The sequence below is a fragment of the Eleutherodactylus coqui genome, chromosome 7, assembly GCF_035609145.1.
Source record: "Eleutherodactylus coqui strain aEleCoq1 chromosome 7, aEleCoq1.hap1, whole genome shotgun sequence".
NCBI classification, from domain to species: domain Eukaryota; kingdom Metazoa; phylum Chordata; class Amphibia; order Anura; family Eleutherodactylidae; genus Eleutherodactylus; species Eleutherodactylus coqui.
In genome coordinates, this window is record NC_089843.1 from 31,852,599 (window position 1) to 31,874,823 (window position 22,225).

At 43.4% G+C, this 22,225-nt stretch overlaps 1 protein-coding gene across 1 annotated transcript in view; it reads left to right on the forward strand.

The window, feature by feature from the left end:
• The first annotated feature begins 252 nt into the window (after positions 1–252).
• LOC136573248 (vomeronasal type-2 receptor 26-like) overlaps positions 253–22,225 on the forward strand; it is a 32,784-nt gene continuing 10,811 nt past the window's right edge. The window contains exons 1-2 of the mRNA XM_066574547.1: positions 253–291; positions 1,430–2,458. Coding sequence (XP_066430644.1) covers positions 253–291; positions 1,430–2,458 — 1,068 coding nt within the window. The remainder of the gene's footprint in view (positions 292–1,429; positions 2,459–22,225) is intronic.

Here is a 22,225-nt window from a genome sequence, read left to right on the forward strand (position 1 = left end):
GTCTAAATAATCTTGGGTTCACATGTCCGGATGTGGAATCTGCTTGTGGAGGCCAGCAGCGGATTCCAGCTGTGAGCCCGGCCGTGGCACTGCGTACAGCCGCATAATGTACTGCGCATAACTGTGTACTCACACAGGCGGTCATGCGCAATACCCCTTTTTTGTGTTTGTATTTCCTGCACAGTCACTTAGCGATGACCCACAGCCCGTACACATTGTGGTAGCATATGGGCTGTGAGTATATCCGCGACCATGGAGCTCTGTGTTGTGGATCTCTGTGTTCTCTTTTCTGTGAGTGGAATTGTGTGATTGCATCTGTGAGGGGAGATGAAACTTAAATTTTTTTTTACTTTTACGTGATCGCCACTATCCATTGGATAACGGCAAACACGTGAACAGGAACTGTTCAGGGCGCCCCCCCCCCACCCCCACCCCCGTGAAATCTCCAGGCTCTTGGCTAAGATTTGTAGTGAGGAGCAGGGGGAATTTAAATTACCCTGGCAATCCACGGCTTTTTACCTGCGCCTGCCATTTTGGCGATGGTAGCGTGCGCAGAAGCTGGGGTAAGGTCTGAGGATAAATCCGGGGGCCTTAGGTACGTAATTTCATCTCCCTCACGGATATGATCCATGGGGGGAGATGAAATGTAAGCTTTTTAAACTTTTTTAAGCTTTTTTTTTTTTACACTCTTTTTTTTTTTACTTTAAATGATCACTGTTTTACATTGGATAACAGTGATGATGTTCCCGGTGACATCTCTGTGCTCCTGTCTACACATGGTAGCTAGGAACAGAGGGATTTTGAATTTCCTGGGGCACGAGCCCTTCAGGAGCCGGGAGCCAGGAGATGTCAAATTTGCCGGGGCTCCCAGCCTTTTGCGCATATAAGTGACATCGTGTCGGGAGCGCATGCGCAGAAGGCTGGCGTCTGGTCCCGGTGAGCCAAATCAGTGGGGAAGAGCGCAGAGGATGGACAACTGAATCTTAAACTTTTAAAAAACTTTTTTGCACTTTAATGCGATCAGCGCTATCCAATGTATAGCGCCGATCGCATTGCCGAGGGGGACTCCCTGCAGCCCGAAATGACAGCTCCAGGTTGTCAGCTACCTGCGGGCACTGGCAGCATGGAGCTGTCACGTCCATAGCCCACGTGGCTTTAATCCCCGCAGAAGCATGTTTCTACACCCTCAGGGGTTAAAGCCCACTTTGCTAGAACGAAAAAATACTACGGGCTGGTTACTAAGGGGTTAATGATCACATGATCTTAAACAACTTTAAATAATGATCTTTTCGCTGATGCATTGCATAACAACCTATAGATTCTGTGATTTCCTCTGTGACAAAAACTGTTGTCGATTATCGAGGACTTCCCTAATAAATTGACTGAAAACAGTCTACTAAATGTACTTTCTTTTTTTTCTGTTTTTCAGATCAGCTATGGAGCCTCCGACCCCTCATTATCTGATAGAATCCTCTATCCACATGTTTTCCGCATGGTCCAAAATAGCCACATCCACAATATGGTGATCACCGACCTCTTGAAGTACTTTGGCTGGACCTGGGTTGGGATTTTAGTGTCGGATGATGACAGCGGAGAGAATGAGCTGCAAATACTAACAAAGTACATGAGAGACCGCGGGATCTGTGCCGCCTTCACCATAAAACTTACAGCAGAGAATGCTTATCATAAAGACGAGCAGTTTGTTTTAGATATTCCAGAAGGAGTCAATATCATTATAATGTGCGGGACCTACTCTAATTATGGAACTGATTTTCTATATAATTCTGCTTCAATATTTTTTGACAAAAACTTCATCCTTCCACCATCGTGGACTTACAGTTTAATGCTTATGGAGTATTGGGATTTAACAATGAATGGAAGTCTGGCAGTGGAGATTTCATCACAACCTTTTTCTGGAATGGAAGATTTTTTTAAAAATTACAAGAAATTCCCCAATCTATTCCATTATCAGTCTTTCTGGACACTATTAGATTTAATGGCAGGAAATGATGATAAAGATTCATTTATTTTAGTCAATTTCACCGATGAAAGGTATAATGGCAGTAATGAGCATACCGTGCCCAGTCTGAGGAATTTCCTCTCTTCAGGGGTCTCCCCAAGAGTGTATTCTGCAGTAGAAGTTCTGGGAAAAGCTCTACATGAAATGTTCTTATTTATAAAAGATGAATATGAAGAAAACTCAATAACTGGATTTATGCACAACAGACGGAAGTTACAGCGCTCCATACAAATGATGAAGTCCTCACCGGATTCAGTGAGGCCTTCATATTACTTTAATGAGCAGGGGGAATCCGAACATCCATATAAGATCATAAACTGGTTGTATTTAGATGAGGCTACACATGCGGTCGAAATAGGAAATTTTTCACCATGGGCTGTTAGTGGGGAAAAGCTTCACATAAATCCGCAGTCTATAACTTGGAAATGCACAAATGAGGTAAGAAGCCATACATCATGCAGGTAATTTTGTAAGGCTATTCTCTGTCATGAAACATCGTTTTTTAGTTTACTAATAGAATTAATCTACCATAAATACCAGCGTATAAGATAACCTTTTAACCCCGAAGAATCTTCTCCAAAGTCGGGGGTTGTCTAATACGCCAGGTATTAGCTGTGGAAAAAAAACAAAAAACATTGAATGGCTGTGATTGGCTAACGCAGCACTAGCTTTCATTGGCTGACGCCACCTGAGTTAGCCAATCACAGCATTAGCTTTCTCGAGATGGGGATTTCAAGCCCCGCATCCAGAAAGCAAAGCTCTTTCAGCAAGGAGGAGGGAGCGACAGCCTGCAGCAGCGCCGCAGAACGCCGAGGGAGGGGAGTACTGTTTTTGTTTTCTTCCTACACCGTATTCCCGGCGTATAAGTCGACAGTTGGGTGGTCGTCTTATACGCCCAGTTGCCTTATATGCTGGAATATATGGTACATAAGCAACTGGAAAATAACTGAAAATGACTATAATCACTGATACAAATACATATGGGCTGGTACAAACACCAAGTCCGTGCAGTATGTAGAAGAGCAAAATGGTATATGGGGAGGTAAGACAGGTGCAAAATACAAATATACTTTATGGGGGTGGCTGCTTAGTATTATGCTTTCACACAGATACGTTTTAAATAATGTCCTAGTCATAGAGACATGTGTTGTGAACCATTCCTACCACCGATGCTGGGAGGAGAGGTCAGGGGTCATGGCCTCTGATTCCAGTAATGGTGGGCAAACGGGAGCAAGGTGGAATGAGTGAGTGACTTGATAATGTGGAGTTGCTGCCAACCAGAGGTTTAGGATGGGGAAACTATTACTATTGGGTATGCTAAATGTATGGACAGCAGCTAAGCCTTTCCTCAGTGATCACTAATGGTATGGCTATGGATGGGAAATATTCTGAATGATCACATTATATGATTCTCAGCGTTCAATTCCAGCTGTTTGAAAAAGAAGCATTTCACCTTGAAACACATCACAAATTGGCAAATTAGTAAACATTGTGTTCACAGTCCATAATCTCCTCTGTGTTTAGTGCCCAAGTCCTAGAGTCACTTATACTTTTACTGAGCAGCAATAGGTCAGAACAACTGTAGTACATGGGTTATTTACTTCTGTGTCTTTGGTTCTCTGTGTGCTAAAAAAGCAAGGAAGAAATCCACTTACTGGCCATAATATGGAGCCAACTTTAAAATTTTCCCTCAGACAAATGTCCCTCATGGATTTAGCTGCAGCTTCATCTTCCCTCTACAATACAGTCTTCCAAGGCAATGAATCTTTCCAAACATCCCTCAGAAGTTCTGGCTGCAGCATCATCTCCCCTTTTCAATGAGGTCTGCAAGCCGGTTTCTCTTTAGCATCAACCTCACAGGCTGAATTTAGTTGCCTTTGTAACTGAATCAACAGGTCATAATCCACCGGGGATGTCGTCTGAGGGGGTACCTGTACTGCCCTAACTCCTGAAGGAACAAGTCTGGGCTTCTGTGTGGCTGTCTTTACAGCCTGATTAGCTGGGTGATTTACGGTTGCCTCAGGTGCCATCCATGAAGAGGACTTTTGTTACACTTTTAGACCCCTCTCTCGGGCAGGAAGAGGGCTTCCATCGGTGCTGGTACACCTTTACTGTTTCTAATTTATTTACTGTTTATTTACTCAAGAACGACCTCACTCTCCAGATGGGTCCGTAGTCATGAGCAATGCCATAGGCATAGCGGGAGTCTGTGTAGACGTTAGGTTAGAAGAGGTTCAGCTTTGTAAGGAGAGCACAACATAACTTGTGTAGAACCTGCCTTCTTGACCATACCTCAATTCATCCACAAAGAGTGCAAAATCAGGGTAATCTAATGACTGATCAACATGACTAAATCCCCTGTCTCCTGGGCCATTAGCTAGTACATAGTCATGCCTATCAATCTGAAAGAAAAAAATTATCAGGTGATTATTCCCACTTCCCCCCTTTCTCCAGAGGCAGCAAGGTAGCTGGACTGAGGGCGCTGTAATGCTGGCAAGTTGAGTGGCATGAGCAGGGTGCACTGTACGTAAAAAAAGTGGAGCTAAATTTTAGCAAAAACCTATGACAGTGTTCTAAATACACAGTGTTCTAAACTTATTTATTCCTCTGCTGCTAGGTATGTACCTAACTGAGAAAAAGGGCTAATGGAAGGCACCCAGTCCAAAGTTTGCTGTTTCCTCCATTGCCTTTTGTATCTTAAATTTCAGAGTATTGTTCATCCTTTCTACTTTCTCCACTACTCACTCAATGGTAAGGTGTGTGAAAGGCCTGGGATATACCCAGAGCAGTCATGATGTGTTGCATTATTTCACCCGTGAAATGGGTTCCTTTGTTTGACTCAATCACTTCCGGTACCCCGTATCTGCAGATTACCTTGTTCATGAGCTCCTGTGTGATTACCTGCTTATTTACCTTGGTAACAGGTTAGGCCTCCAACCTGAAAAGACATCAACAACAACAAGCACATATTAATACTTCCCAACAAGTGGAAGCTGAATGTAATAAATTTGCAATCTCAGAAATGGGTAGAGTGGCCTAGGCAAGTGTTATGTGGCCAATTTACTTCTGCCCTGCTCCCTTATGGCACAGATCATGCAAGATTGGACAAATGATCCAGCAGCGGCAGAGAACCCAGGAGCCACTTATCCTAGTTCAAACAGTGACGTCATTATTGCCTTTGACAGGTGTGTCTTTCCGTGCATCAGCTGGGCCATCATGGGACACAGGGACTGTGGTAGGCAAGTTCTGTTTACTGTTCGCCATACACCATCCTGTTCTAGTGCTCAAATTTTTAGTCCATTTTTCTTTTTCTTCCTTGCTGGCTTGTTACTGTAAAGTCATTAGCATATCAATGTGCAAAGTTCTGTCAATGTCCAAAGTTTGTCAATGTCCAAAGTTTGTCAATATCTTCTTTTCTTCTTTTCTTCCACGGCTTGAGGGCTGCTGCCTTTGCTGTGCTTTCTACAATCACGTTGCCTCTTGCTTCTCCAGTGTAGGAATTGGTGTGAGCTCTCCACTTTGTCAGGTAGGAGTAGGGCCTCTGTGAGACTCTGCACTGCTTCACCATTCTTAATTGGCTATCCTGCTGAGGTAAGAAACTGTCTGGCCTTCCATATTGGGACATAATCATGAGATATGCCAAATGCATACCGGGAATAAATGTAAATATTTGCCGTCTTACCTTCTGCCACTCTACTCACCCCAGTGAGGGCCTTCAGTTCCGCTTCTTGTGCTGTGACATGTGGAGAAAGAGCTTCTGCTTTTAGGACATCTTGTTGTGTGACCACTGCATATCCGGTGTGGAGTCGTCAATCCTCACCCTGGTACCATCTAAAAAAACTCAAAATATGCATTGTTAACAAGGGGTTCCAGTAACTGTTTTTAAAACCTGAATTTTCTTGTTGCATCAATGCTAGACAATGATGCTGATAATAAAAAAAAATAGCTGATCTGTAATACTTAGATCACCTATGCCTTCTCCTCCCCCATTTGAACCAGAATACTCGATTGGAAGAAGAGTAGCCAGGTTGAAGGTAGTACAACATTGGAAAAAGAAGCTATGAGGCACGAAGATCTGACAGGCCAGAGATTAGTGCTTGGGTTGCACTTGTGTGCGTATACTCTAGATGTCATAAGGGGTGAGAACCACTAGGCGTTAGTCCAGAACCGTAACCTGGTTCCCCTTGCGGAGGTCGTGGACCATGCGGTAGGTGTCTACATGGACACCTCTTTGAGTCTTTTCTTGACTGAAAAGAGAGGTGTTTGCTGGACTGACATTGGGGTTTGTGGAGGACGTATCTCGCGCAAAACCCGCATTGGAACCAAGACTCCCACTTGTCCCAAAACAACATTTTCTTGTGGGAAACTAAAGGGATACTGTTTGTCCCAGGGGTCTGTATCCTGGTTTCAAATATAATATCATAGGGGGTACATTCAATTTCCCTATGTCTGTCTTGGAGGTGGCCAACAATTTGTCAGGACCTGCGGAAAGCTGAGTTTCTGCAGCAGCTGTCAGGACAAACACATAAGCCGGATCCACCAAGAGAGCAGTTAGTTTACAAAACTCTTCTGAACGGGCACCTGAGGTCTCAACCCGTACCAATCCATCCGGTGAGAATTTGATGGATGCAGATAAGGCTTGTAAGATGTCAGCACCAATAACAGAGACATGAGTTACAAAAAGGCAGAATAATCTACAAACATCTAGCCACATTTAAAATGTGATATCCTTTAAGCAAATATATTATTAATCTGATCCTACCTGCAATGTCTCATCAAATTTGAGACCAAAAAAAAACAACTAATTTTTTCTGACTGCCCAAGAATCTCACCCCCCCCCCAACCCTCCTTGTGGACAAGAGAGAGAAGACCCATTACGTACTTTTACATCATCTAGTTACACCCCTTTGATTCTGATCACAAACAAGTGAAGTCTTATGCAGGGGGGGGGGTCAATATCTGCATCAAACATTTTACATTCATCACAGTCTGAACACGGGTCATTAACTTTTATCCATTGATGCGGTCAAGTCTGCCCAGCCCCCCCCCCCCTCCCCAAACATACAGATATGTCTCTTACAGGCAGAGCACAGAGAAGGAGTGTGATGAACAAACATACATCAGTTGAAAGGCATTGGGGTGAGTGTTATAATGCTATAAAGTACATGATTCAATCACATACAGTGTCTGAGATATTATTTCTATCTCTCTTATTTACTGAAGCTGTTATATGCTGTATTAAACACTGATGTAAACAAAATTAATCATTAGTAATTAAAAGAAGTATATGAATAGAATATAAAACACAGATTTTAACAAAGTTGTTTTAGTTTAACTATTCCCTGCAGTTAAATTCCTACAGAAAAAAAACATATGCTAGGAGCTTCTGACAATGCAACTGCTCTAACCATTTAGTACATCAATGAAAGTCTATTTGTGACCTCAGACCGCAGCAAGAATCTACCCTAAAATTCCTATCTTCCTTGCCTTCTAAGACAGTATAATTCATTAAATTCATTACAATTTTCTATTCCCTTAAAGCAACCAAAGCTACCTTCCAAGGTTAGTATCACATTCCGCTCTTATCTCTTGGCCCTGGAGGAGAGGGGAGGGGGCTGTCTCAGCCTATGCAGCTTCAAGCAAACAATCTCTCTCACTAAAAGCAAGCTCAGTTGACCATTTGTATATATGTGTGTATATATATATATATATATATATATATATATATATATATATATATATACACACACGGACGCATACATCCATATCTATCTAACTAGTATTATAACCTTTTCCTATATATTTATAGGAGACACAATCACATATTGATCCTCTCTCTCTCTGCCACCAAATCACATGCCTTGAAACCTTTCTCTCCACTATGTTTGTTCCCCATATTTCTCTCACCACCTGACCATCAATGCAACATTCAATAGACACTCTCCCGATGCCAGGCACAATATATCACATCTTGTACTTTCAAACAATTCAGCAGCAACACAGTTTAGCAATCCACCTTTACTAGAAGGGATCCAATAATGCACATTTAACCTATACACTTTGATCTGAGGACAGTCCTCTACCAGTGCGGCAATCCCACAACAAGCCACTGTGTATAGTGCATCAATCTTGGCTATTACCCAACCAATGCGTACTTATTGACAACAACTATCCCTTCTTACAGTTTGAGCAGGACATACATACACATAGACACATAGACTGAGCAGTGGTATAATTGGGGTTGCCTCACTGCACTGCCGGGAGTGACCAGGTTGACTCATTTCAACCCTAACACCATCCGTCAGCACCATTTATCTCCCCAAAGAAACTATTGGTCTCTACCCAGAGAAGAGTCTGTTTGGACACACCATCTCGCAGCACCCTCTATCTCCCCGGAGAAACCACCTGTTCCTCCCCGGAGAAGAGTCTACCAAGACAAATTCAATAAATTTTACCCTCCCGTGACCAGTCTGTTGACTCTGTCGATTAACCCATACTCTCAAAACAACAGGTATGCAAACCATTCCATTTAAAATATGACAGGTTCTGTATAGCGTGGTCAAGACATAGGGTACCTGTCTGACGGGTCTGGACAGACTAGATGGGGCACGGACGCACAGACAAGCCTGGAACTGGCCACACAGGTATAGATAATTTATCTTACCGCGTTCAGATTTTTGGTTGGGCCCACCAGTTCCGCTAGGATTGTCCCGTGCGTCCACGTCCTTCAAAGTCCGGTCCCTCCGGATCCAAATCGACCACGGTCCCAGTTGGGCGCCAACTGTCGTGGGGTAATCAATAGTAATGTTTGCACCCTTCCAGATTTACGTTCAGAGATTGTGCGCACAATGGAAGAGATCACATGGAGACAAGACTGTCAGTGTAGAAAATCTTCCTGACTTTGTTTATTAGTAGGCGTAAAGCATCTTTTATAGCAGTAAGGGTTAATTGCCCTTTATGGGCAGCAGGAAGCAATACGTGGTTGGAAATCAAAGCATGGGATTGGGTTGTCCAAATATGGTCTTTTTGCATCCGGTCCTGCGTGAGTTGCTGTCATCATGGACGTCCGACATCATGTGTTTTCTGATGAAAAACCAGTGCCATCTTTCTGAGTTCGATGGAGGGGGCAGGGGCGGGAATGAGCAATGTGTCGTCAAATGACGCCTGAGGGTTATGTGCGGGTAAAAAATGTGCCCTGAGGTTATGAGCGTGTGTTTCTATCAAGCCGCATATTCTGATAATGGTTACCAGTACAGGCACATTCTAATCTATTCTACTGGCTTAGATAGTGAAATAGACATTTCACCTTCCATAGACATAGACCCCCCCCCCCCCCACGTAGATCGTTCAATTTCCATCATTGCCACTAATATTCTCCCTTCCCGATGTCGTAGAAATATGAAATTTGACACAGGCATTGATTATGTCATAAATAGGAAAAGTTAATGGGTCCCAACTCGATTATTCAATTCTAAGCGCAAAAGAATTAGTGTCCAAATTTTACGTACAGAATCTAATTCTCTCACTACCCAATGTCCTAAAAACTTGAAATTTGGCACAAGCATTAATTATGTCATAAATTGGAAAAGCTAATGGGTACCAACTCGATTATTCAATTGTAAGCGCAAAAGAATTAGCGTTCAAATTTTACGTATGGAATCTAATTCTCTCACTTCCCGATGTCATTAAAACTTGAAATTTGGCACAAGCATTGATTATGTCATAAATAGGAAAATCTAATGCGTCCCAACTCGATTATTCAATTCTAAGCGCAAAAGAATTAGCGTCCAAATTTTACGTACAGATTCTAATTCTCTCACTTCCTGATGTCATCTATATATATAAATATGAATGTATGTCTGTCTGTCCTTTATGCATTACTACACCATTCATCCAATCGCCATGAAACTTTGGGAAGTTGTTGAGTACACTCCTGGGAAGATTACTGGCATAGTACAACTATCCTACGATAGGTGGCGCGCGTGCGAGCATTGTCGACAGTTATGCCCCCCAGACAAAGATCGTTTGATTTCCATCTCAAGCACGAAAGCAAAAGGCATTACCAGCAAGCGTGTTCAACTAAAAAATGATGCATCCGCCAAACGTTTTGCAAGACAATTGCTGGATATTAAGAATACTGAGGTAAAATGAAAGCTGTGCTGTGATTGGTTGCTATTTCTTATACTGCTGAGGCAGCATGAAAGCTGTGCTGTGATTGGTTGCCACTTCTTATACTACTGAGGTTACATGAAAGCTGTGCTGTGATTGGTTGCTATATGTTATACCGCTGAGTAAAATGAATGCTACGCTGTGATTGGTTGCTATTTTTTATATTGCTGAGGCAGAATAAAAGTTGCGCTGTGATTGGTTGTTATTTCTCTTACTGCTGAGGTAACATGTAAGCTGTGATTGGTTGTTATATATTATACTGCTGAGGTAACATGAAAGCTGCACTGTGGTTGGGTGTTATATATTATAAAGCTGAGGTACCATGTAAGCTGCGCTGCAATTGGTTGTTATATATTATACCATTGAGGTAACATGAAAGCTGTGCTGTGATTGGTTGTTATCTAGATATATAAAAACGAATGTATGTATGTATGTCTGTCTTCGCAGCAACGAGCGATGGGTAAGCTAATATATATATATATATATATATATATATATATATATATATATATATATATCCTCCACAGAGTTTCCCCAGCACCTACCGTAGATGTACATGATGCAGATCAGCAAGTGTAGTGTCCCCATTGTCTGTGGTAATTCTATGTTTCTCTCTTTAATTGTGTGGGGGTGAGATCTCATTCTTGCTCTAAGTTTTTGTCCTGTTTCCCCAACATAAAGGCCCCCAACAGGACATTTACTGCACAGGATCAGGTAGACAACATCGGACGTGGAACATGTTCCCGGATCTTATAGTCCTGCTGTGTGTTTGGGATTTGTATCCTGCACGTTTGTTAGGAGGTCTTACAGCTCCTTCCATTGCAGGGATAAATTCCCTTTTGTGTCTTAGAGAGCAATGCACTCCTGATTATAAAGTTGCTCAAATTTTGGAGGTTGCCTGTAACATAGAAGAGAAGGGTCTCGGAATATGGTTTTCAGGCGGACATTCTTGTGTAGGGTACTAAGGGAAACTGCAAAGAAACTCTGATGTATGTTTTGCTTGTTGCTTCTTCCAGGTGTAAAAGAAACAACAAGCGAAATGTACATTGATGCTTTTGTATGGGTTTTGTGTTGGCTGAATGTGGTGACAGTGCTTATTTGCACTGGATTTACATGCTATTTACCTTTCTATTCATTGATGATGATATATAAATGATATATGTTTTGGTAACCAGTCTTCATGCATACCTAACTTATGGACATTGCATTCTTTATTCCAAATCTTTGTATGTAGTTTTAACTTTGTTATTGAATATAGTATTTTGCTTGTAGACTATGTGCTTTTTTGCCCTGTGTGTGGATTTTCTGTGGTGCTTTATTAGCTGTGGTAATATAGAACGGTTCTAAACTAAATAAAGTAAATGCGAACATGGCTCCATAACCAAATGGATTACCCCCAGGAGTTCTTCAAGAATCAGCTCAGCTCTTTCTGCAACCCAGTTCCATTAGCTTCACGCACAGCATTTTTCAGGAAAATTCTCTTGCAATTTTTGAGGCACTTTTTTGATCCAAAGCCAGAAGTGCTATAAAAAAACAAAAAAACTATAAAGGAAGAACTTTTCCTTCCTGCTAGATTAAATTCTGGCTTTGGCTCAAAAAACTGTATCAAAAAATGCAAGTACAGCTTCCAAAAAATGCTGTGTGTGAAGCCACCCTTCATAACATTTAGAGATACTCTAGTGACTGGCATAGTGGCAATGGACTTGAAATGTCATGTGCATTGTTTATTTAAAACATACTTCACATTATCCCTAGGTAATTAGAGACCTGTAAACCTAAAAGGCTTGTCCAAGATAAGAAAAATGTTTTAAAAAGGGTTCCTCAGTGTGGAAACATAATAAAGAGCTCATAGAGCTCATGCTCACCTCTCTCCATTTGTGCTCCACCAGCAGTTTCTAGTCTTCGCTCATGATGTCATCTTTGTAGGTAGCAGTCAGACTGAACCATCTCTGAACAAGCTGCTGCGGCCAATTTCAGTGCTTAGTGATCATCACTGACCACTATCATTGGCCATTGCAGCAGGTTTACGGGCCATCACAGGCTTACTAAAACCTGACTTCAACATCCCTAGAAACATTGCCATACACTTGAAGCTGTTTTCACAAATTGAGAATCTGTTATTCAACAGTGTGTGTGTGTGGGAGTTGCCCCAAGTGGAAGCTATACAGACCTATTTTTATAAAAAACCCTGAAGTCTTACAAATTATCCCCAGAATTTGTTTTGATTTACTAAACGAGTTTTCCAAAAACACCATTATGTCATCATTACCATACATTATTATTTCTTACAATGTCTGCCACAATAAAAAGCTCTAATTTCATTAACCTTGCAGTACATTTCCCTTAACCCCTTAGTGATCAGCCCATAGTGTTTCTACATCTTGCCCAAGTGGGCTTTAATCGCAGAGGGCATAAAAACATGCATCCTATGGGGATTAAAGCCCTGCAGGCTGTGGACGTAACTGCTCCCTGCTGTTGGTTACCGGAGTTAGCCAACATCCTAAAGTTGTCATCCCAGGCCACAGGACCACTCCTCCGGTCACGCAATCACCAGTATCCACCGGATACCAGCGATCGCATTAAAATCAATGTAAAGTAAAGAGAAAGTTAAAGTTTTAGCTCCCCTTATGGATTAGTACCATAGTAACATAGTATGTAAGGCCGAATGAAGACATTGTCCATCTAGTCCAGCCTGTCTATCCTACTGTGTTGATCCAGAGGAAGGCAAAAAACCCCAAGGCCAGAAGTCAATTAGCCCTTTTGGGGGAAAAATTCCTTCCCGACTCCCTAATGGCAATCAGACTGTTCCCTGGATCAACCCCTAATAGTTCCTACCTGCCTATATACCAGGATTGACACTTAACCTAAAATTTATATCCTGTAATATCCTTCTCCAGAAAGACATCAAGTCCCCTTTTAAACTCCTCTATGGATTTTGCCATCACCACTTCCTCCGGTAGAGAGTTCCACAGTCTAACTGCTCTTACAGTAAAGAACCCCTTTCTGTGTTGGTGATGAAACCTACTTTCCTCTAATCGTAGCGGATGTCCTCTTGTTACCGTCGTGGTCCTGGGTGTAAACAGATCGCGGGAGAGATCCATGTGTTGTCCCCTCATGTACTTATACATGGTTATTTGGTCGCCTCTTAACCTTCTTTTTTCAAGAGTAAATAGTCCCAATTTGGATAGCCTCTCTGGGTATTCCAGTCCCGTCATTCCATGTATTAGTTTAGTCGCTCTTCTTTGAACCCCCTCAAGCACTGTGACATCTTTCCTGAGCACCGGTGTCCAGAATTGTACGCAGTATTCCATGTGAGGTCTGACAAGTGCCTTATATAGTGGGAGGATAATGTTCTCGTCCTTCGCCCCTATACCTCTTTTGATGCACCCCAAGACTTTATTTGCCTTTGCAGCGGCTGACTGGCATTGGTTACTCCAGTTTAGTCTATTATCCACTAATACCCCCAGATCCTTTTCCATATCACTTTTCCCTAGTGGTACCCCATTAAGTGAGTATTTGTGACTCATAAGGTGAGCTGAGGATACTCACCCCTGTCCTCCATGATGTCCGTCGGCATTCTTGTCCTCTCCGGACCTGATGCCGGCGTCTGCACATGTGCGCCAGGCGGCATTACGTCAAGAACATGTGCAAAGGGCAGGGAGGCCCAGAAAATTTAAAAAACTCGCCGTTCCTGGCTAGTATGAGTAGCTGACAGCAGGGAGCTGTCACCGGGAACCGCTATATGCAGTTCCCAGTCACATGAGCGCTGTCCTCCAATGGATAAAGTAAAAAAATGTGTAAAAACAAAAAGAAAAGTTTGTTTCCTCTCCCCTCTGGGATCATATCCGTGAGGGAAGATGAAATTATATCCCTAAGGCCCCTGGATTTATCTGCGGACCTTACCCTGGCTTCTGCACATGTGCCTGTCACCAAAATGGCGGATGCATGTGCAAAAGATGTGGATTGCCGGGATAATATAAAATTTCCCCGCACTTGGCTGCCCAACATAGCCGAGAACTTGGAGATCTCACAAGGGACTGGAATACATGGTTCTTGGCTACGTGATCACCATTATCCAATGGATAATGCCAATCACATAAAAGTAAAAAAAAAAGTTAAAGCTTCACCTCTCGTCACAGATCTGATCCATGAGGGGAGGTGAAATTACTTACCTAAGGCCTACAGCCATGTTCCTTGACTGGATCTTTATCCATGCACCTTTCCCTATCTACAGCGCATACATGCGGACGCAAACACAGAAGCTAGGGAGGGCCTGGGAAATTTTAAATCTCCTTACTCCTAGCTACTTAAGGTAGCTGATAGCTTGGAGCAGTGACCGAGGGCCACAGTGAGTAGTCCCCAGTCACGTGATCACCATTAAAGGATAACGGTGATCACGTTAAATTTAAAAGACAGTTGAAGTTTAATGTTCCTTTCAGTTTTGGCCTCATTGTGCATATGGACATAATATTAGGGCAACTATGAGTATGTTTCTGAATAAAGGACAAACAAGGCTATCTATTTTGGGGGGGGGGGAGGCTTCATTCATATGTGTGCTGTACAAAAAAAATGTTTTTTAAAATGACACAATTGTTAAAAAAGGCGAAAATCACAATTTTTACCTTTTGTTTTGCTTGAATTCATTGAAAATCTGTGAAGTCAAAATAAGCAGTACACCCCTAGATGAGTTTGTTAAGGTGTCTAGTTTTCAAAATGAGGTAATTTGTGGGGGTTCTCTGTTGTTTTGGTCGTTCAAGGGTTCTATAAAGGGGTAATGGGGCCAAAATCACCAAGCTAAATGTCTGTTCCGAAAGCCACCAGCTGTTCCTTTTGGTTTGGGCTCTGTTTTGCATACAGACAGAAGATTAGGGCCACAATGGGTATGTTTCTGAACACGGGACAAACAGGGGCTGCAAGTCTTCATTCATTTTTGTGCTGCACAAAAAAAACAAAACTGTTTTTAAAATGAATTGTACGAGATGAAGATATAGATGCACGTTTAAATCTAATATGCAAAAAAATTTTGGATAGGGAGTATTCCCATGAGGTTGTACTACCTGCATCACATTAAGCATGCTCCTTAAGTCAAATGGATTTGTTGACCCCCCAGAATAAGCAAGCAAAGCCCCCCCAAATAGTCAGTATCAATTCGCAGAGAGGCAGCAAGTCTTTACTAGAAAAATATAAAGCCCTATCACAGGAAAGACGAAAGTAAAAGAAATAAATTTATAACAACAACATATAACAAGGACAATTGTGTCGCCAAGACAACAAAAGAAGGGTGGCACACCCACTACACTAGGACGAATATTCACACAAAACTTCAGAACCCCACCAGTAGAGATTGCTAGAAAATATGCCAATCAGGCAAAAAAGGCCCGATAGTCGGCTTGAGAGAGGCCAGTCAGTTAGTAATTCATATGCCGATTTGGGCTTTGAGAGTTAGCTCTAGTAGAGACTAGATGGTGGCCTCCACATTTAGGGCCCCTCACTTTATTCTCGAGGCCCTACTGAGTGCTATATCTTATGAATATCCGTAGGGTCTTGTTTTTATAAAAGGTACCTATATTGGTGGGGCCTTAGATGAAGGTGTTAAACTTCTACAATGACCAAATCTACGGTCATGTAGTAAAACAATGGTTTCCTAATAGAATGCTACAGAGAGTATATCTCCAAATTCTCCAACAGTATATAAAAATGAGTATATTGATTTCTGATGGAGGAAGTCTCTGTAGGAACCAAGCTCATTTGTAATCTGCCCCTCCGCACCTTGAGCCCCGTCTAACGCCGGGACGTCGAATTGGACGTCATAACGTCATGTGCTGCAGTTCAACGCATCCCCTGCTCAGCACTGACACGCATAGGTTAAGCCCAGCATGCTGACGTCAGGGCTAAATGGGACGCTGCTGCCGCAACATAGGGACATTCTCTTCTTCTCTGTTGACGGACGCACACCACGCCCAGCGTACTGACGTCACACACTGGTAGATGCAGACACTTTGGGTGATGGTGGTCCGCTCCTCTGCATCATGAGCCCCGTCTAACGATCGTGTATTGCTTGTCATGAATCGGGCAGCGCAATCACAACGGCCCCACTATGAACAACGGAAGGGGCCTAAATGTTAAGGAATCAGTCTATTCTCTGATGTCCTTAACAACACATGTGCCCGTTGTTTACAACAAAGGTAGATCTGATTGGATAGGCAGTCCTGATCACTCCCCAGGAGGCGGAGCACAGGACTATATAAGGAGGTCAAGTCTATGAGTCTCTTCATTCCCTGGCCTACCATCAAGGCTGAGGGAGCTACTATTTTTTTTATTTTACTCTCTCTGAGCTACCAATATTCTGACCTCATTTGCTATGATCGTCTGAGTTAAGACTTAGCAATCTAGACAGCAGTTGCGCTCCTTATCTTAAGGGCTGGAGAATATGAGGAGAATTATATCTCTCTCATGTCTAATACCAATCTCTACAGCTTGATCATTGAATGCTGTCAGAGATCTTAAAGCTGTGGCATTTATCTGAAAGGCTTTGGGCTATGAGTGGAAATTTCTGCCTCATGTCCAAATCAGCCCTCACCACTTTGCTTTATTACTGACAGATCTCAAAAATCAGGAGGAATTGTTCTAAATTTGAGAAACGCTCCAACAACTGAGCTCTCGCTAATACCTAGTTTCCTCTTTGATCTTGTAAATCTGAAGTCCTTATTTAATCTTCAGACTTTGAGATTGCAGTCTCCAAAGTCGCAACCACATGGGTGTCTATATAAATTAGAACATACAAGATAGCCAAATTGGGATACGCTTAGATTTGCACACCAGCGGATACCTAATCCCCTTTTCCTAAGCTCTGAGTGAACCCTGATTGTACATATTCACCATTGGGACTAACATTTCTCTGACACTGATTCTTTAAACTCAATCAGATTAAAACTCTACATAATCTGCTCCTTACACTGAGAATACCAATCCTCCTGAAGAGCCACTCACATGCAGTGGCGAAACGCGTAGAGTTGAAATCGGTTAACTTTTATGAGCAGAACTGATTACTAAAAAGTGAGCTAAATTACACAGTATACAAAATATGTTAAGATTACAAATGAGCTTGGTTCCTACAGAGACTTCCTCCATCAGAAATCAATATACTCATTTTTATATACTGTTGGAGAATTTGGAGATATACTCTCTGTAGCATTCTATTAGGAAACCATTGTTTTACTACATGACCGTAGATTTGGTCATTGTAGAAGTTTAACACCTTCATCTAAGGCCCCACCAATATAGGTACCTTTTATAAAAACAAGACCCTACGGATATTCATAAGATATAGCACTTAGTAGGGCCTCGAGAATAAAGTGAGGGGCCCTAAATGTGGAGGCCACCATCTAGTCTCTACTAGAGCTAACTCTCAAAGCCCAAATCAGCATATAAATTACTAACTGACTGGCCTCTCTCAAGCCGACTATCGGGCCTTTTTTGCCTGATTGGCATATTTTCTAGCAATCTCTACTGGTGGGGTTCTGAAGTTTTGTGTGAATGTTCGTCCTAGTGTAGTGGGTGTGCCACCCTTCCTTTGTTGTCTTGGCGACACAATTGTCCTTGTTATATGTTGTGCCCTGAGTGTAGCTTTTAAAGAAATAATATTAAAATAGTCAGTATCCAAGTAAAAAAGTAGATTCAGTGCTCACGGGATCCACGGCACAGTATAGCACAGATTCCCCCAATAGGTTAAATAACAGTTACTTTATTGCAACGCATTTCGGCATCAGGAAGCCTTTTTCAAGCAATAACTATTATAGCAGCAGCACATACACAGATATATATATATATATCATATACAATAAATGCTCTTACCTCGCTAGACGCCGCATACCTTGTGGTGTTGCTGCTATAATTGTTATTGCTTGAAAAAGGCGTTCTGATGCAGAAACGCGTTGCAATGAAGTAACTGTTATTTAACCCATTGGGGGAATCTGTGCTATACTGTGCCGTGGATCCCATGAGCGCTGAATCTACTTTTTTACTTGGATACTGACTGCATGAAGACTTCTTTGGGAGAAGTCTGATTTGATGTCAGCTGGATCTCCGGTGTTTTGCTGGATGGTGGATCAGGCTGGAAAACTTGGTTTCCTATATTTTTATGCCTTCCTGGATGCTGGGTGCCAGTGGGACCCCTTTGATAAGGTGGATCCCACTGAGCACCAGGTGAGTCCTTACTCTTCTCTTTGAATTATTTAAAGGGGCGCAGTTTCAACTGTTATCTGACCCCCCAAATAGTATTTCCGTCTACGTATAATTCTGTGAGCAGTAGGATAGCAGGGATCATCAAATGCTATTGGTCTATTTTGGGCAAGAACTGCCCACAAATAGCAGAGTTTGTGAATCTTCCTATGATGGCCTAAAGGAGATGCTGCAACATCGAGGACAAACTGGTCTGCTCATACCAGGAAGTGGAGAAAACACAAAGACAACAGGTGTTGACCCGACCCAGACAGAGAAATTTTCCCTGCTTGGGGTGTTCATTTGTTAAAGGGTCTAGTATTTAAAATGGGGTCATTTTTGGGGATTCTCTGTCATTTTGGCCACTCAAGGGCTCTAAAAATGGGCGATGGGGACTAAAACACCTTCAAGCAAAATAACTGTTCTGAAAGCCACCAGCTGTTCCTTTCGATTTGGGCCCCGTTGTGCATACGGACATAAGACTAGGTCCACAATGGATATGTTTCTGAACACAATAGAAACAGGGGTATCCATTTTGCCATGTCAGTGTCGCACGACACGGCAGCACAGTGGTGGGCAAGCATCAGCAGGCCGTGCTGAAATTACTCAGCTTAGGAGAGAAGAGGCACACGGCCCATGAACTGTTGCACGGTCTGACAGAGTAGAACGGACGCTGGCTTTCACCACTGAGCCTCCAACCGGGCATGGTCGTGTGTGACAACGGCCGTAACCTAGTGGCGGCTCTGCACCTCGGCAGCCTTATGCACGTGCCATGCCTGGCCCACGTCTTTAATTTGGTGGTTCAGCGGTTTCTGAAAGGCTACCCACACTTGTCAGACCTCCTCGGCAAGGTGCGCTGGGTCAGCGCACATTTCCGCAAGTCCAACACGGACGCTGCCACCCTGCGGACCCTGCAACATCGGCTTAATCTGCCAGTGCACCGACTGCTTTGCGACGTGCCCACACGGTGGAGCTCTTTGCTTCACATGTTGTCCCGGCTGTATATGCAGCGTAGAGCTATAGTGGAATACCAACTCCAACATGGGCAGCGAAGTGGGAGTCAGCTTCCTCAATTCTTTACAGAGGAGTGGGCCTGGATGGCAGATATCTGCCAGGTCCTTGGAAACTTTGAGGAGTCCACCCTGATGGTGAGCGGCGATGCTGCAATCATTAGCGTCATCATTCCCCTGCTATGCCTGTTGATAACTTCCCTGCAAAGCATAAAGGCTGATGCTTTGCGGGGGGAAACGGAGGCGGGGGAAGACAGTATGTCGCTGGATAGTCAGAGCACCCTCATGTCTATATCTCAGCGCGTGGAGTAGGAGGAGGAGGGGGAGGAGGAGGGGGAGGAGCCTGAGGAGGAAGAGACAGCTGGGCCCACTGCAGTGGGTACCCATGCAGCTTGCCTCTCATTCATTCAGCGTGTATGGCCTGAGGAGGAGGAGGAGGATACTCAAAGTGATCTTCCTAGTGAGGACAGCCATATGTTGCGTACAGGTACCCTGGCACACATGGCTGACTTTATGTTAGCATGCTTTTCTCGTGACCCTCGCGTTAGACGCATTCTGGCCACTACGGATTACTGGGTGTACACACTGCTTGACCCACGGAGAACCTTTCCACTCTCATTCCCGAAGAGAAAAGGGGTTTGAGAGTGATGCTATACCACAGGGCCCTGGTGGACAAACTGATGGTAAACTTCCCATCTGACAGCGCTAGTGACAGAAGGCGCAGTTCCGGGGGCCAAGTAGAAGGGGAGGCGCGGAGATTAGGCAGCATGTTCAGTGCAGGCAGGGGAACACTCTCCAAGGCTTTTGCCAGCTTTATGGCTCCCCAGCAAGACTGTGTCACACCTACCCAGCCAAGGCTGAGTCGGAGGGAGCACTGTAAGAAGATGGTGAGGGAGTACGTAGCCGATTGTACCACCGTCCTCTGCTCTGTACAACTACTGGGTGTCAAAGCTGGACACGTGGCCCGAACTCGCGCTGTATGCCCTGGAGGTGTTCGCTTGCCCTGCGGCTAGCGTCTTGTCAGAGAGGGTGTTTAGTGCAGCTGGGGGAATCATCACGCACAAGCGTACCCACCTGTCAACTGACAGTGTCGACAGGCTTACACTCATAAAGATGAGCAAAGCCTGGATTTCCCCAGACTTCTCTTCTCCACCAGCGGACAGCAGCGCTACCTAAAGACCTTTGTCAATCTGTGTATGGTATTCGTCCTCCTCCTCCGGCTCCTCCTCCTGAAACCTCACGTAATCACCGCGAACTGCCAATTTTTCTGTGGGCCAAAAGGCTCATATAACTTTTCTAACTAATATTTATCTGTTTCAATTCTCATTAAAGCATTGAAACTTTCACCTGAACCAATTTTATCTTGACTGGGCTGCCTCCAGGCCTAGTTAAAAATTAGGCCACAGTACGCTAAGCGATTAATGGGTTTCACCTGCCCTCTGGGTTGGGCATGGGCAATTTTTTGTGGGTTATATTTGTACTGTCGGTACACCAATTTTTCGGGCCCTCGCCTACAATGTAATCAAAGTAATTTTTATGGGCTTCGCCTGCACTCATGCTACACCACTGTGTCTGGGGTTGGCCTACACTTTTGCTACAGAAATGTAACTCTGTTCTGCCTACCTATACTTCTGCCACAGTAATGCTACAGGGGTCTGACTATACTTCAGCAACAGAAATGTAACTTCGGTCTGCCGATACTTCTGCTCCTGAAATGTTATCTTGGTTGGTGTATACTGTTACAACTGTAATTTTACTAATACTGGGCTCTGCCCATACTGCTTCAACGGAAATGTTAGTGGGGCATGTCTATACTGCTATAACAGAAATGTAACTAATACTGGGCTCTGCCCATACTGCTTCTATGTAAATGTTACTGGGGCCTGACTATACTGCTACTACTGAAATGTTACAAATGCTGTGCTCTCCCTACACTGCTGCAAGGGAAATGTGAATCTGCTGCTTTGTCCATACTGCTTGTACGTAAATGTTCCTGGGGCCTGTCTATACTGCTACTACTGAAATGTTACAAGTACTAAGCTCTCCCTACACTCCTGCCAGGTAAATCTTTTTCTGCTGCTTTTCCCATTCTGCTTCTACGTTAATGTTACTGGGGTCTGACTATACTGCTACTACTGAAATGTTACAAAAGCTGTACTCTCCGTACACTGCTGCAAGGGAATTGTGAATCTGCTGCTTTGTCCATACTGCTTCTACGTTAATGTTACTGGGTACTGACTATACTGCTACTACTGAAATTTAAAAAAAATATATGCTCTCCCTACACTGCTGCCAGGGAAGTGTGAATCTGCAGCTTTGCCTATACTGCTTCAACGTAAATGTTAATGGGGTGTGTCTATACTGTTACTACAACTGAAAAGTTACTGCACTCTGTCAATACTGCTGCAAATGAAATGGTACTGTGCTCAGCCTACACTGCTGCAACGGAAATGTTAAAGGGGTGTGTCTATACTGTTACTACTACTGAAATGTTATTGAGGTCTGTCAATACTGCTGTAAATTAAATGTTACTGGGGTCTGTCTATACTGTTGCTCAGAAATTTTACTGGGGCCTGTCCCTAATGATACTACTGAAATGTTACTGGGGTCTGTCTGCACTGCTGGAACTGAAATGTTACTGGGGTCTGTCAATACTGCTGTAAATGAAATGGACAACGGAAACCATAGGACTGTAGCCTTTCCATTTTCCAGCTTGAGATGAGAAGGAGTGCAGACTTTCAGTACCTTAAAGGAGATGTCTCGAGGCAGCAGTGAAATATTTTTTTTGCCCAGTCCCCCTTCTTCA